We start from the raw sequence: 15,221 nt of genomic DNA on the forward strand, positions 1-15,221 counted from the left end.
GCTGAATGGAAGCAAGTCCCCGCAGAAATGTTCTAGTAAAAGCCTTCCCAGATGAGTGGAGGCTGTTATAGCAGCAAAGGGGGGACCAACTCAATATTAATGCCCATGATTTTGGAATGAGATGTTCAATGAGAAGGTGTCCACATAGTTTTGGACAAGTAGTGTATACAGAGATATTTGGTAAAACTTCAATTAATAGCCCGGGCGTTTTTATGCTTCAATCACTGAACACAATCGGTGCTTATTAGAGACAGGCTTCTATTTGAGTCAGGCGTCTGTTTCCTTAATGCACAAAGCTTTTGCTCAATAAAAAGACTACCACACTTTATTGTGACCAGTATGACCAGTATAAACATTATAACAAATCCATAGCAGTCGCAGATCAGACTTGCAAAGGCTGCCCATCATTCACCCCCAATTTCATGCTTCAGCACCATACTTTCACTTGTTGCACCTTGTTGTGCTTTGTATCCCCTGTAGTTGCAGTGAGATCACAGCAGATAGACTTCAGTATTCAACACTTATCCTGTCGGGAGACGCCTTCAATACCGTCCACTAGGGGCAATGTGAGCACGTATTACTTTATTCATAACCATCCAATTTTTTTCTTTTTTAACAACATTAACTCTAACCTATTTTCACTTCACCCAAACATTGAATACTGAAGTGAGACCGTGAAATCTTGTTGGCATATGAGCCGACCATGCCAAGCCACACTGCTGTTTCATGCATGGCAATGATGTTGCTCTCCTTTATCTTCTATTGTAAAATGTTTATGGTACTCATAAACAATTCATTTAGACCCAGCGTTTATTTGCTGAAATGTGTGGTGATGCCTGGCAATCAAAAGGGACAGGCTGCTATTCAAGACTCAGCGTTTAACTGAAGTTTTACGGAACATTGTAGCAGAGCTCATCAGTATTCTCCCCCTGAAACCTATGGGCACTAAACTAAAGCACCAGTAAATGAACACCCCTGAGTCCTGTGTGTCATTATAACAATGAGTTAGTTAATTGAGTATGTTTACAGTGCACACACCCACACACACACACACATCCGCACACGCACACACTGTCCTCACCGCAAAGGGAGAGCATGAATCAGGCTCTCGCTCCCATGGATACCTAATCAGCTAATTAAATAAAGTATTTTCTTGATGGGTATGCTGCTATATTTGGCTTGTTATTTAGAGGCCTGAGATAAGTGGAACCAGTCTGTTCTGTGACCATTTGAACCTAAAACAGTCTGTTTTGTTATGTCAGTTCATGTGAATGATCATTTTAGACTCTGTGAGTATGGGCCCAGAGTGGTATCACATGCCTACCATGGTTGTCTGCTGTGAGGGTCTTAAAGACAGTCTCTGGGAGTCTCTTCCCATGTAGGGCCTCAGAGAGTGGTGTGTTGTCCTCCAGAACTATGTATCCTAAAGGAGATCATACAAAAATATATTGACATTTATACAGTCTATTCATAGCTACTCCCTACTACCCAGTTTCTGAAACTGCTTTAAACTATAGGTTATGTTTGTTTGCACATACTGCCCTTTACTGGCCACTGTCAAAAGTGTCTGATGGTAGAAAAAGTGGCGCAGGCTAGTCAGAGGAACCAGACTCTAACTCACTGGAAGGGTCCTTCGTGCTGTGAACTGTCACCTTGGGGACTCCGGGGCCTGGGGAAACATGGATCAAAGACAAAGAAAATGTACATATTTGATTATCCTTGAAATGCGGTTTTAATTCAAGCAGGAGGGTGTGCGTGTGCACGCATGTGTGTGTGGAGCACCTACCTAGGCAATAAAGTGTGAAATATTTCTGATTGGGGCTGAACTCTGCTTTGAAAAAGCTGCAACCATCTAGAAGGTAGCAGGTCAGACACTGCCGTTGAAAGATCCCTTCGAGGTCCGCACTGAGAGAGAGGAAGAGAACAGTGACCAAACACACCTTAAAGAACTAGTGGATCTGAAACTATTCAGCTGTCCCAATCAATACCTTATTAAGGTTGTAAATTACACCTTCATTAAACAATAATACAATGATAGCAATGCTAAAATGAATTACTGAGTTGACTTCTCAAACAAGAATACGACTGACTTCTCAAACAAGAATACGACTCTTCAAGGTTGAAAATAAAGGCAACTTTTTAAATAAAAACTATATTTCAAACCTCTCAATAACTATCTCTCTCCAAGGGAAGTACCAAAAAAGAATGCATACACCTTCCCCAGAAAACCCACTTTAAACCAGACACCTTTCTCTCCCTCTACTCTATCATCTGGCGAGGCCCAAAGCAGAGTAATACAAAAACTATATAAAACATATAAGGTGAATGACCTGGGGGGCTGAGTACATTAATCACAGGTTGTGGATCAGTCTTTACGTCTGCGTCCCAAATGGCACCCTATTCCCTATATAGCACACTACTTTTGACCAGGGCCCTGGTCAAAAGTAGTGCACTATATAGGGAATAAGGAGCCATTTGGGACTTTGGGACGCAGCCTTTACGTCCTAGTGATGCATTCTCTACCACAGCACCATCCCATCCACTGAGTTGGCTTGGTCCCCTCTCTGATAAATGTGTTAGGTGGGCAGTCTGCCTAAAGCGCACTGGAGAGGAATGGCTTCAGCTGCTGCACAATATAACCCTTCAGCTCAAAGCTCACTTCTCTCACCATCTACCTTCTCATGAAACCCAAAAGTTGTTGAGCCACCATTACTTTGACTTGAATTTCAAGTAACTAGTTTTGTTTCATTGGCTGCTAAACTAATATATTTTGTCTTAAAAATAAGAAATTACATTCAGTAAAACAAGGGCATGTTTTAATAACTAAAATGTATTGATTTGGGATATAAACAAATTTCACTTAATCAGTCAAAGCCAGCACGCCTTCGAAGGAGGAAATTCTGGATCAAGTAGTTTTTGACAGGGGATGGCCTCACCTGTACAGGTGTCTGCTCTGTCTGGATTCTTCTGTGCTGAGGAAGTAGCTGCAAACAGAGAGGACATAGTGATGCAGTCAATAGGAGACAGTCAATCAACTCCCACATTCCAGGACCGCTGAATGTGGAGATACTGTATGTTAGTCCATCTGGACTCTATGATATTTATGATTTACACACTTCACTCAACAACTTCCTAGTATCAGTTGATTCGCAGACACTCTCGATAAGGGTGAATTACAGAACATGCCCAGTGATTTGAGTCTGACTTTGAATCCATTGTCTATACAGCAGAAAGTATAGTATATGAATGCTATGCAGTATGAGTGTCTTGCTTGGAGGCAAACAGCCGTGCCAGCCACCACACGGGCAATTCCCGGCTAGCACATTTGATTCCTTGGAAGTTGTGGGAACGTATGTTTTTGGTTTCACATTGGTTGTGGGAACGAAGCTATGAGTTTCCTGACCGGTAAAACTGAACATTTTAAAAATGTTCTGAGAAGAGAAGTGAACCTTTCGCCTGTTCTGGGAACATATATTTTTAGGTTGCAGGGAGGTTCTGAGAATGTTTTACTCTGGCTCCCTGAAAGTCTTCCTGGGAGGTTTTATTAATGCTATAAGAATGGAAATTATAGGTTATTTGGTGGTTTTCGAATTACTTCCTTAAAACTATTTCAATAAGACTTTTAATAACACTGCTAGCTTATTTGCATTAACTTTTTGAACTCCAAGCACATATGGAAATTCATTTCCTTAGGCATTAATCATGCAAACACATTTATTTTTTATTGTGACACAGCATCAGTGAGATTTGAACCTATGATCTTATGTTCTCTATGCATGGAATTAGTCCACCGCACCACCAGAATGGAGCTAGTGTGCCATTTTTTTTAACGTATACAAAGCTGTTCATTTTAGTCTATTCAAACAGACCCCTTTTCAAAGGAAACAAGCACTCATTAAGATCAGGTGTGGCCAATTAGTGGGCGTAGCCAACACACCTGAACACACTTAACAAGATAGAGGATAGAGAGAATTTTGTTGATGCTGAGAATGGAATGTTTATGTTTTTTAATTACATTCTTAGAACGTTCTCTGAATGTTACTAAAGTTTTCTTGTGGTTTTTATGGACATTTTTCTTCATGTTATGAGAACGGAATTTAGAGCTTATGAACGTGAATGTGTACAATATATACACTACCGTTCAAAAGTTTGGGGTCACTTAGACATTTCCTTGTTTTCCATGAAAACATACATGAAATTAGTTTGAATAGGAAATATAGCAAAATGCATATGAAATGTAGTCATTGACAAGGTTAGAAATAATGATTTTTTAATTGAAATAATACTTGTGCCCTTCAAACTTTCCTTTCGTCAATGAATCCTCCATTTGCAGCAATTACAACCTTTGTTGAGGTAATCTGAAGCGATTTCACCCCATGCTTCTTGAAGCACCTCCCACAAGTTGGATTGGCTTGATGGGCACTTCTTACGTACCATACGGTCAAGCTGCTCCCACAACAGCTCAATAGGGTTGAGATCTGGTGACTGTGCTGGCCACTCCATTATAGACAGAATACCAGCTGACTGCTTCTTCCCTAAATAGTTCTTGCATAGTTTGGAGCTGTGCTTTGGGTCATTGTCCTGTTGTAGGACGAAATTGGCTCCAATCAAGCGCTGTGCACAGGGTATGGCATGGCGTTGCAAAATGGAGTGATAGCCTTCCTCTTCAAGATCCCTTTTACCCTGTACAAATCTCCCACTTTACCACCACCAAAGCACCCCAGACCTTCACATTGCCTCCACCATGCTTAACAGATGGCATCAAGCACTCCTCCAGCATCTTTTAATTTGGTCTGTGTCTCACAAATGTTCTTCTTTGTGATCCGAACACCTCAAACTTCGATTCGTCTGTCCATAACACTTTTTTCCAATCTTCCTCTGTCCAGTGTCTGTGTTCTTTTGCCCATCTTAATCTTTTCTTTTTATTGGCCAGTCTGAGATCTGGCTTTTTTTTTTTTTTGCCTAGAAGGTCAGCATCCCGGAGTTGCCTCTTCACTGTTGACGTTGAGACTGGTGTTTTGCGGGTACCATTTAATGAAGCTGCCAGTTGAGGACCTGTGAGGCATCTCTTTCTCAAACTAGACACTCTAATGTATTTGTCCTCTTGCTCAGTTGTGCACCGGGGCCTCCCACTCCTCTTTCTATTCTGGTTAGAGCCAGTTTGCACTGTTCTGTGAAGGGAGTAGTACACAGCGTTGTACGAGATCTTCAGTTTCTTTGCAATTTCTCGCATGGAATAGCCTTAATTTCTCAGAACAAAAATAGACTGACGAGTTTCAGAGGAAAGTTATTTGTTTCTGGCCATTTTGAGCCTGTATTCGAACCCACAATTGCTGATGCTCCAGATACTCAACTAGTCTCAAGAAGGCCAGTTTTATTGCTTCTTTAATCAGCACAACAGTTTTCAGCTGTGCTAAAATAATTGCAAAAGGGTTTTCTAATGATCAATTAGCCTTTTAAAATGATCAACTTGGATTAGCAAACACAACGTGCCATTGGAACACAGGACTGATGGTTGCTGATAATGGGCCTCTGTATGCCTATGTAGATATTCCATAAAAAATCTGCCGTTTCCAGCTACAATAGCCATTTACAACATTAACAATGTCTACACTGTATTTCTGATAAATGTGATGTTATTTTAATGGACTACAAAATAGCTTTTCTTTCAAAAACAAGGACATTTCTAAGTGATCCCAAACCTTTGAACTGTAGTGTAGATATATATATTTTTTTTATGTACCTTCCCAGAATGTATAACGTTCCCGGAACAAATTGAGAACATTACTTTAATAGAACCATTAGGAAATCTGTAGGAAAAGTTATGCTGAAATACTGAAATTTCCACAGAAGAACGTTGTTTCTTAAAGTTCTATGAACATTACCAAAATTGAAATGAAATGTAATCATGTTTGAACTTTTAGGAAACATTCTGTTAAAGTAAATGAAATACCAAAATATAAAGTTCATTAAATGTGCAGGAAATGTTCTACAGTCAAGCAACTATTATGCACCATTCACAGAAAGTTGTGGGAAGGTTGTATGCTAAATAACCATAGGACAACCATGCTCTCACCAAGCTCTAAGAAACAAATGGTTCTCAGAATGTTATGTGCTAGCTGGGTTGGGACATTGTGCAACCATCTGGCTACACCTCCGGTTCCCATCATGCTCTATGAGGATGATGCTAGCGCACACACACACACACACACACACAGTACACATCAATTTGTCTAAGCATGAAGGACTTGTGCCTCGAGCCTGGTACTGACAGAATAAAACAGTGGACTGCTCAGTCTAAGAGCATCTAATTCTGTCTTGTTCCGTTTCAGCTGACTTGCCCTGAGCGAAGTCAAAGCCAGATCTGTTTTAAGTGAATACTACATGTTCTCTTTAATTTAGATCCATGAACTGTTAGGGATCATGGGCTAGTTATTTAAAAGGGCAATAATACCTGTATGTGTTTTTCTGTCCTAATCATCGTTCTACGACAGTAGCCTACTTGCAGGGTTGGGTAGGTTACTTTCTAAATGTAATCCATTACAGTTACTAGCTAGTTACCTAACCAACATATTTGCTGGTAACGTAACTGATTACAGTTACATTTATTTATTTATAGGATTACTGTAACTGACAACATGCAATCAGTTACTCCCCAACCCTGCCTACTTCTCACTTCTCATCATGCAAAGCAAATAAATATAAGCCCATGATCATTTTAATGATAATTTCTCCTGCTGGAATACTTTGCCCCAGCCTTTAACTATGCCTGTATAAAATCTTAAAGAGCTGTGGGGGGATTCTAGCATCACACACAGAGGCTCTTGCATACATTTTATTCTATATAGCATCAAACACAGAGGCTCTCACATACATTTTCCCGTTGTCCTCGTCCAGGGCACACAGCACAGTGACATCCCAATTACCGGATGTCAGAAAACGAGGAGGGACAGTGGGGATGGCAGGCTGTGTCACATTGAATGAGAGAGAAAGAGAGGGGGATGAATACAGAAACAGACAGACTGCCAGTGGAGAGGAGATGCAGAGAATAACATTGTCAGAGAAATGTAGAGTTATTCAGACACATACAATTCAGATACACAGTCACAGATACCTAAAATAATCACTGCCAAGACAAGACTTCAGGTCTCTGCTATTAAGATCTGTATAATCATATACTGTTGCATGTCACCCTGTTGAAGACTTAACAAGCAGTCTGGCATTAAACCATTGGAGGATGACGCAGGGGTATAAAACATTATTGCCCTCACACTGACCTGGGCAGGGAGACTGGCAATGTGGCGGAACTCCCCTCGGGCACCCTGCTTCGCTGGCAGTGTCAAATAAAACCAAGAGCCATCGGATGAAAACAATGGCACCTCCTGTTGGACAAATGAGACAGGCGTGGTCAACAATTACAATCCAGGAAATATCACAGGTGGGTATACCAGTTTCAATGAGTAGCAGATTTGGGGAAATGAGTGATGCCTACCTGTCGTTGGTTTTGCATTAAGTCCATGACCATTGTGTGTTTCTGTAGAATTAAAACAGAGATACAAAATAAAGAAAATATATCAACATAATTAAGCAGCCAAAGTTAATATTGTAATGAATCCATAAGGACTGGTTGGAGAGAGATGGCAGAGAAATGCTGCAGCAGATCATTGGAAATTCATCACAGGCAGTATAATTGACCTTATTTAAACTGGAAGGAACATATATGGTGGCTTAAGGAAATCAATCCAAATCCACCAGAGTGTAAAGGAGATGAAAATGCTATAAAAGTAATGCATGGCAGCAGAGCGAGGAGATCCTATTGGATTACTTTGAAATAACCTTTTACCTCTCACCTCTGAGCATGCCCCTGTGGTGGCCTCACACACACAGAGCTCTGATTGGTTCTGGGCCCGGTTCAACCAACGCACCACCAGACGAGTGCTGCTGATCCACTTCACCATGGAGATGTAGCTGTCTCTAGGGAGACGTTTGAAGAAAAAAAGATAGAAAGAGAAGGTTTCTTGGACAGTAAAATAAAATATCAACGTTAACAACATTAGTCCTTAGTTGAGCTACAGTATGAAGTTATATTTTGGAGGTAGTACCTGGCCCTGAGAGAGTCTGGAGGGATCATCTCTAGAGTGTGAGCTGGACCATAGAGATTCACCACAAACAGGCTGACTGTGGGGATAGTAGAGCCAGCCTATTCACACAGACACACAGGTTCAGACTATTACATTAGTATTACATTAGTTAGATGACATGACAGTCTTGGAGCTTTTACACATTACATTATTGGTTAATTATATATTTTAAAATCAGTGTTTACTTTGGGGTAAGGAAAGAAAACATTGGAGGGATAGACTCCACCCAGGAAATAAGGTATCTCCATTAGGGGTGTGGCAGAGTTGTTGATGGTGAAGTATGCCAAGCGAGCGCCATCTTTGGACCACCAGTGGGCAGGGTAAGTCAAGAGCACTTCCTCTGTAAACATTTGACAAGAGAACAACGCAATCAATTTCAATACACATTTGTTATTCATGGTGTTCCAATTGTTACACATTGCCAATAGTGCAAACAATGTATCAAAGTCATACAGTGGGGGAAAAAAGTATTTAGTCAGCCACCAATTGTGCAAGTTCTCCCACTTAAAAAAATGAGAGAGGCCTGTAATTTTCATCATAGGTACACGTCAACTATGACAGACAAATTGAGATTTTTTTTCTCCAGAAAATCACATTGTAAGATTTTTAATGAATTTATTTGCAAATTATGGTGGAAAATAAGTATTTGGTCACCTACAAACAAGCAAGATTTCTGGCTCTCACAGACCTGTAACTTCTTATTTAAGAGGCTCCTCTGTCCTCCACTCGTTACCTGTATTAATGGCACCTGTTTGAACTTGTTATCAGTATAAAAGACACCTGTCCACAACCTCAAACAGTCACACTCCAAACTCCACTATGGCCAAGACCAAAGAGCTGTCAAAGGACACCAGAAACAAAATTGTAGACCTGCACCAGGCTGGGAAGACTGAATCTGCAATAGGTAAGCAGCTTGGTTTTAAGAAATCAACTGTGGGAGCAATTATTAGGAAATGGAAGACATACAAGACCACTGATAATCTCCCTCGATCTGGGGCTCTACGCAAGATCTCACCCCGTGGGGTCAAAATGATCACAAGAACGGTGAGCAAAAATCCCAGAACCACACAGGGGGACCTAGTGAATGACCTGCAGAGAGCTGGGACCAAAGTAACAAAGCCTACCATCAGTAACCCACTACGCCGCCAGGGACTCAAATCCTGCAGTGCCAGACGTGTCCCCCTGCTTAAGCCAGTACATGTCCAGGCCTGTGTAAAGTTTGCTAGAGTGCATTTGGATGATCCAGAAGAGGATTGGGAGAATGTCATATGGTCAGATGAAACCAAAATAGAACTTTTTGGTAAAAACTCAACTCGTCGTGTTTGGAGGACAAAGAATGCTGAGTTGCATCCAAAGAACACCATACCTACTGTGAAGCATGGGGGTGGAAACATCATGCTTTGGGGCTGTTTTTCTGCAAAGGGACCAGGACGACTGATCCGTGTAAAGGAAAGAATGAATGGGGCCATGTATCATGAGATTTTGAGTGAAAACCTCCTTCCATCAGCAAGGGCATTGAAGATGAAACGTGGTTGGGTCTTTCAGCATGACAATGATCCCAAACACACCGCCCGGGCAACGAAGGAGTGGCTTCGTAAGAAGCATTTCAAGGTCCTGGAGTGGCCTAGCCAGTCTCCAGATCTCAACCCCATAGAAAATCTTTGGAGGGAGTTGAAAGTCCGTGTTGCCCAGCGACAGCCCCAAAACATCACTGCTCTAGAGGAGATCTGCATGCAGGAATGGGCCAAAATACCAGCAACAGTGTGTGAAAACCTTGTGAAGACTTACAGAAAACGTTTGACCTGTGTCATTGCCAACAAAGGGTATATAACAAAGTATTGAGAAACTTTTGTTATTGACCAAATACTTATTTTCCACCATAATTTGCAAATAAATTCATTAAAAATCCTACAATGTGATTTTCTGGATTTTTTTTTCTCATTTTGTCTGTCATAGTTGACGTGTACCTATGATTAACATTACAGGCCTCTCTCATCTTTTTAAGTGGGAGAACTTGCACAATTGGTGGCTGACTAAATACTTTTTTTCCCCACTGTATACTATCTGCAATACCATACATCTCAGGGAACAGCTTTCAATATGACAGACCTAATTTTGCAAACAGTTGGCAATTTTGGAACAGTTGGCAACAGTTGGCAATCAATGGCTATGTGATAGAGATATGTTAAAGGAAAACTCACCCAAAAACTATATTTTGGTATTTGTCCATTGTTGTCATAGTCCCAAAATGTTTTAATGGTCAGCACTCAATTTTTAAGATATGTAACTTTCAAAATACAGAAATAATTTCTGTATGTTGCATCATATGATGCAAAACGCAGCATCATATGATGCAAAATGTATCATACGGGGATGATTTCTGTATTTTGAAAGTTACATATCTTGAAAACTTGAGTGCTGGCAAGCAAAACATTTTGAAACTATGTCAACAATGGACTAATGAAACGAATACCAAAATATAGTTTTTGTGTGGAATTTTCCTCTAAGACGTTAGTGGATGTAGCTACAGTATCTCTTACCCTCATACATCCAGTCAGATAGCCCATTGACCACCAGCCCCTCTCTGCCTGTGGATGTAAGGCGTAGGGGCTTACTGGTCATGGCTGGCTGGTAGTAGATATCTCCTTCAAACACATAGGCCTGGCAGCAACAGAGAGACGGTACTAATCCATTATCAAAGCAAGGCAGATAGAGAGCTCAGTGTTGGCTGGCTGAATCAAACGTTCTATTGGCTCCAAGTGGGAATGCATCAGCCAGCCAAGTTACAGCCCATTACATCTCAACTTGCCACTGACTGAATGTGTTGAAGTGCCATTGGAACACAAACATTGCACTGAAAACACTTTGCATTCAAAACACATAATCCAATATTAATCTGCAACAAACACTCAAATTATTATTTTTATTTTTATCATTATAACTCAGCTAAATAGAGGCATTATAGATTTGTGGTCTTAAATGCATTTCTAGCCCACCAGACACTGTTGAGGTGGAATGCAGAATGAGTGAGAGCTGCTGCCTTTTACCAGCTGGTTCCCCTGTGGTCCCCAGGCTGCGTACTGTATCACTGCCTTCTCCCCCGCTGGAGAGTTCAGCTCCAGCAGATCCCTGAGACAAACACAGACAGAATCCCTCCATTAGGAACAAATGGCCTCTCTAAAGCCACTAGTGGTTAACGGAGTAGAAAGTAGATCCGTCCATACCTGTTCATAAGCACTTGAGAGATATCGTAAAAATACAAGATGCAAATGCAAAACCATACAGAGATTGAGGTCGGTTCATGCAATGGATCAGTACCTCTTAATGCATTGGAACAACACTATGTTCCTCCTAAACACAGGCAGGCATCTTGCTACAAGACAAAACCAGACATTTCATTTTTTGTAAGACGAGCAGATCCTTCTGAATTTCTCTGAGAGGCATTGATGCTCCTCACAAAGCCCAGGCTTTCATCCAAAGATACAGGGGAGCTCTTCTTTACTGGTGGGCCAGCAGGTAGTAGGAATCTCTGGCTGTCAATTTCCCAACTTACTCTGATAGTTAACTATAGTCAGAGAGGACAATGTTAAGAGTAATGAATATGTCTGACATAACAGATAACGTTCAGATGAAAAGAGACACACTTGGAGGTGCTTGGTCAGTCGAGGCCAGGGCCCGCTTGCGTTGGCAATGTACATGCCCAGTGCAGCCCATGCATTAGCATTCATGGATCTACAGTACCTACCCATTAGCTACATTGTAGATGGCATAGGATGCTGTAAAGGACTGAGAGAACACCTGTAGGAGGTAGAGGACATGATGGGCACAGTGGTCCAGAGTTACTCAAGAACACACTCAATCTCAAACATACACACACACACACACGTACGCACGCACAGACACACGCACTACAATTAGACCATAGGACAATCCAATTAAGCAAATGAACAGCCAGCAATTCAATCAATCACATTGCATTGTCGTAAACATAAATTCCAATTATCCAATCAAACAGCTCAAACAATGATAACCCAGTCTCTCCTAACAGAGAATAGGAGACATTAGAGGAATGATGTCATGTGTGGATTTGAGAGAGAGGGGTTAGAGAAAGACATACTCCGTAAGTAACATAATTACAGCCAATATCCCTCAGATTGAAAAAGATCCAGAGTGGCAACTCATCCTGACCAGTGATCAGCTAGGCATGTTGAAGAGGACACTCCATTTCTAAAACAAAGACTTGAAGTGTTTTGTTTGCCCACTAGCTTCTTAAAGAAGCCAAAGGAAAAGCTTTGGAAAGCGTGTCCCTAATGTAATTGAATGTCAAGTTTCCAATAGCATACTTAACAGTACAATTGGATTTCTTCCCATGTTGTTAGTCCTCTAAACTGAGAAATACAGAGAGGCAAAGGAGCAGGACTATAAAAAGAAGGGCTATGTTTCACACCAGAAAATGTCACCCTGAGAGAGAAAGGTCACTTTCTTACCAGCGGGACATTGCTTCTGAGGAAAAGGGCACTGCACCCAAAACAAAACACAATAACAACAGAAAACAGTTAGATCTGAAGAAAACTGAGGCACCAGGGTAAAGGATGAGGGTCTGAGCCAGAGGAGTTCACGGCTATTTAACAGGTCACAGAGTGAGCAGTGTGGTGGCAGAGTAACGAGTCTCAGTATGTGTGTGTGTGTGTGTGTGTGTGTGTGTGTGTGTGTGTGTGTGTGTGTGTGTGTGTGTGTGTGTGTGTGTGTGTGTGTGTGTGTGTGCGCATAACTATGTGTATGTGTGCATGTCTGAGAGCGTGCGTAGCATGCATGCGTGTGTGTTACAGTTTCTGTGTGTGTTCGTGGGTGTGTGTGTGCGTGCGTGCATGCGTGCATGTATCTGTGCTCACCCTTGTATGCGTGTCTAAGAGAAAGGGAATTAATTCTAATGTGGCCGCTAAGTACTTAAGTCATAAATCTTTCCCCAGTGTTCCACCAGATTGTTCTGCTTCCTCCCCATGACTTTACCCCAAATGGAGGAGCAACACTGTAAACAGACCAGACCAGTGTGTGTGTGCTCACGTGGGACCTGGCGACAATGGGACAGTAATAAGATTACAACAGTCCGTGTATGAGGCGAGATATTGGTAGGTGTTGTTGCGGTGCAGTAGGGTCGTTCCACAAATTAGGTGCCTTTTGAGAAGTGTAACTTGATTTTAAAAAAGTTCAATTTTACCTAATTTTAACATTTTGTCATGGAGAGCACATGTGCAGCCATGAAAAACACATTTCCCCCCTTTTAACTCCATGGGAACCAGGCATCCCACAGCAAAACAAGTTTGCTCTGCCCTCATATTTAGCCTCACACTGAAGTGTTTTCAGGACAACCAGGGCTGCAAGTAGAACACAAAACAATTTGACATAAACAGTGCATGCAAACGTTTTATTGATAAATGTCTGACAAGCAAAAACCTGATAGAAAATGAATTTATATGAATGCTGTAAGTAGAACAATGTTTGCTCAGTGGGAAATTAATATCCAACTAGTCAGTGTCAACTGTGTGGAGTTTGGAGTTTGTGACAGCAACTATGTGAGCTTATTACAGTATTATAGACACTATGTACAGCGATTTCCTATGATTTTCTATGTAGAAGAAGCACTTTACCTTCTAACGACTCTTGTGTTGCTTTGGATCGTCATAGAGCAAAATATGTGCATGTTCGTGAGAGTCGCAGCTTTTCATAGATAGGTCATAATAGTTTGTAGCTCAAACTGTTCTCACTTTACAGACATTTTTGTGAGAAAACCCGTTTTCGGGATCTGCCCTTGTCTCATAAACAGCGCTCTATCTCAGCACCCGTTAATCACACCAACTAATCAAATAAAATAACATGTTAAATACACGTATTTAGCAGATGTTATTGCGGGTGTAGCGCAATGTATCAGCGGATGCAGCAGATATAGACGAATCCAATGCAACCCAGCGGTCTGTTGCTCAAACGCACAATGTTTAAATGGGGTTAGAATTCCAAAACGTGCTGGCATTACCGTGGGACAAAAAAAATACTATAGTATAGTAAGTGCCTATTAAGTGCCAAATAAAGTAACAGGGTTGACCATAACAGGGTTGACCATTACAGGGTAGAGAATTTCATCTTAGATCAACCATAAATCCCCTTGTGATGGGGAATGGAAGCTTGTTGTGTGCAACAGGGTGTGAACATTGAATGCAAGCTTCACCCCAAAATATGATTGTTAAAACATTTCTAGCCTGTCTATCTATTGGTAACAGGGTTGACGTGTTATGCTCGACCCACTCAGTTTTCCACCACAAAAATGAAAATGACCAAAAAGAGCAGAACTAGCTCACCTGCTTTTACAATATGATTTGACTATTAGATGTTCAATGTTTCTTTAGATGTTTTTTGTTGTTGAAGGAATAGTTTCACCATATTAAAATGAGAATTCAGTTCACATAACAGGATTTAAATGAGGGATAGTGTCACGCCCTGGCTCTGGGGACTATTATATGTTGAGCCAGGGTGTTAGTTTCTATGTTTAGTGTTCTATGTTCATGTTCTAGTTCATGTGTTTCTATGTTGGCCGGGGTGGTTCCCAATCAGAGGCAAATGTGGCTTGTTGTCTCTGATTGGGAACCATACTTAGGCAGCCTGTTTTGCACTTGTCATTTGTGGGATCTTGTTCCGGAGAGGTTTGTGTTTTGTTAACCTTAGGACTTCATGTATCATTTTGTTGTTTTGTATATTTGTAAAGTACTCATTAAAAGATGTACGCATATCACGCTGCGCCTTGGTCCGTCTCTTATGACGATCATGACAGAAGATCCCACCAAAGAAGGACCAAGCAGCGTGTTCAGGAGCAAACACCGGGAAAGGAACTGGAGAAGTTGGCGATGTCCCAGGTGGGCGAATGGTGGTCTTGGGAGGACATGTTCGTGGGCAAAGGGCCATGTGCAAAAGTTAAAGCCCTGGCGAGAGAGGAGGTACGGCGCCAACCGTGCCGTCGTCGGACAGGCGAGAGGCAACCCCAATAAAAAATGTTGGGGGGGCACACGGCATGGACGACGGGGCTGCTGG

The 15,221-nt window shown here is 41.5% G+C and overlaps 1 protein-coding gene across 1 annotated transcript in view; it reads right to left on the reverse strand.

The window, feature by feature from the left end:
* Window positions 1-15,221, reverse strand: part of LOC311149919 (inactive dipeptidyl peptidase 10-like) — a gene marked incomplete at its 5' end in the record, with an annotated part of 41,413 nt that overhangs the window by 5,783 nt on the left and 20,409 nt on the right. Inside the window, 13 exons of the mRNA XM_084187148.1 lie at window positions 1,325-1,423; window positions 1,622-1,669; window positions 1,787-1,905; window positions 2,937-2,984; window positions 6,875-6,966; window positions 7,278-7,382; window positions 7,493-7,534; window positions 7,851-7,974; window positions 8,103-8,200; window positions 8,327-8,481; window positions 10,682-10,802; window positions 11,189-11,270; window positions 11,887-11,939. Of these exons, the coding sequence (XP_084043274.1) occupies window positions 1,325-1,423; window positions 1,622-1,669; window positions 1,787-1,905; window positions 2,937-2,984; window positions 6,875-6,966; window positions 7,278-7,382; window positions 7,493-7,534; window positions 7,851-7,974; window positions 8,103-8,200; window positions 8,327-8,481; window positions 10,682-10,802; window positions 11,189-11,270; window positions 11,887-11,939 (1,186 nt within the window). The remainder of the gene's footprint in view (window positions 1-1,324; window positions 1,424-1,621; window positions 1,670-1,786; window positions 1,906-2,936; window positions 2,985-6,874; window positions 6,967-7,277; window positions 7,383-7,492; window positions 7,535-7,850; window positions 7,975-8,102; window positions 8,201-8,326; window positions 8,482-10,681; window positions 10,803-11,188; window positions 11,271-11,886; window positions 11,940-15,221) is intronic.

This window comes from Coregonus lavaretus (assembly GCF_964263955.1).
Source record: "Coregonus lavaretus genome assembly, chromosome: 22".
NCBI classification, from domain to species: Eukaryota; Metazoa; Chordata; class Actinopteri; order Salmoniformes; family Salmonidae; genus Coregonus; species Coregonus lavaretus.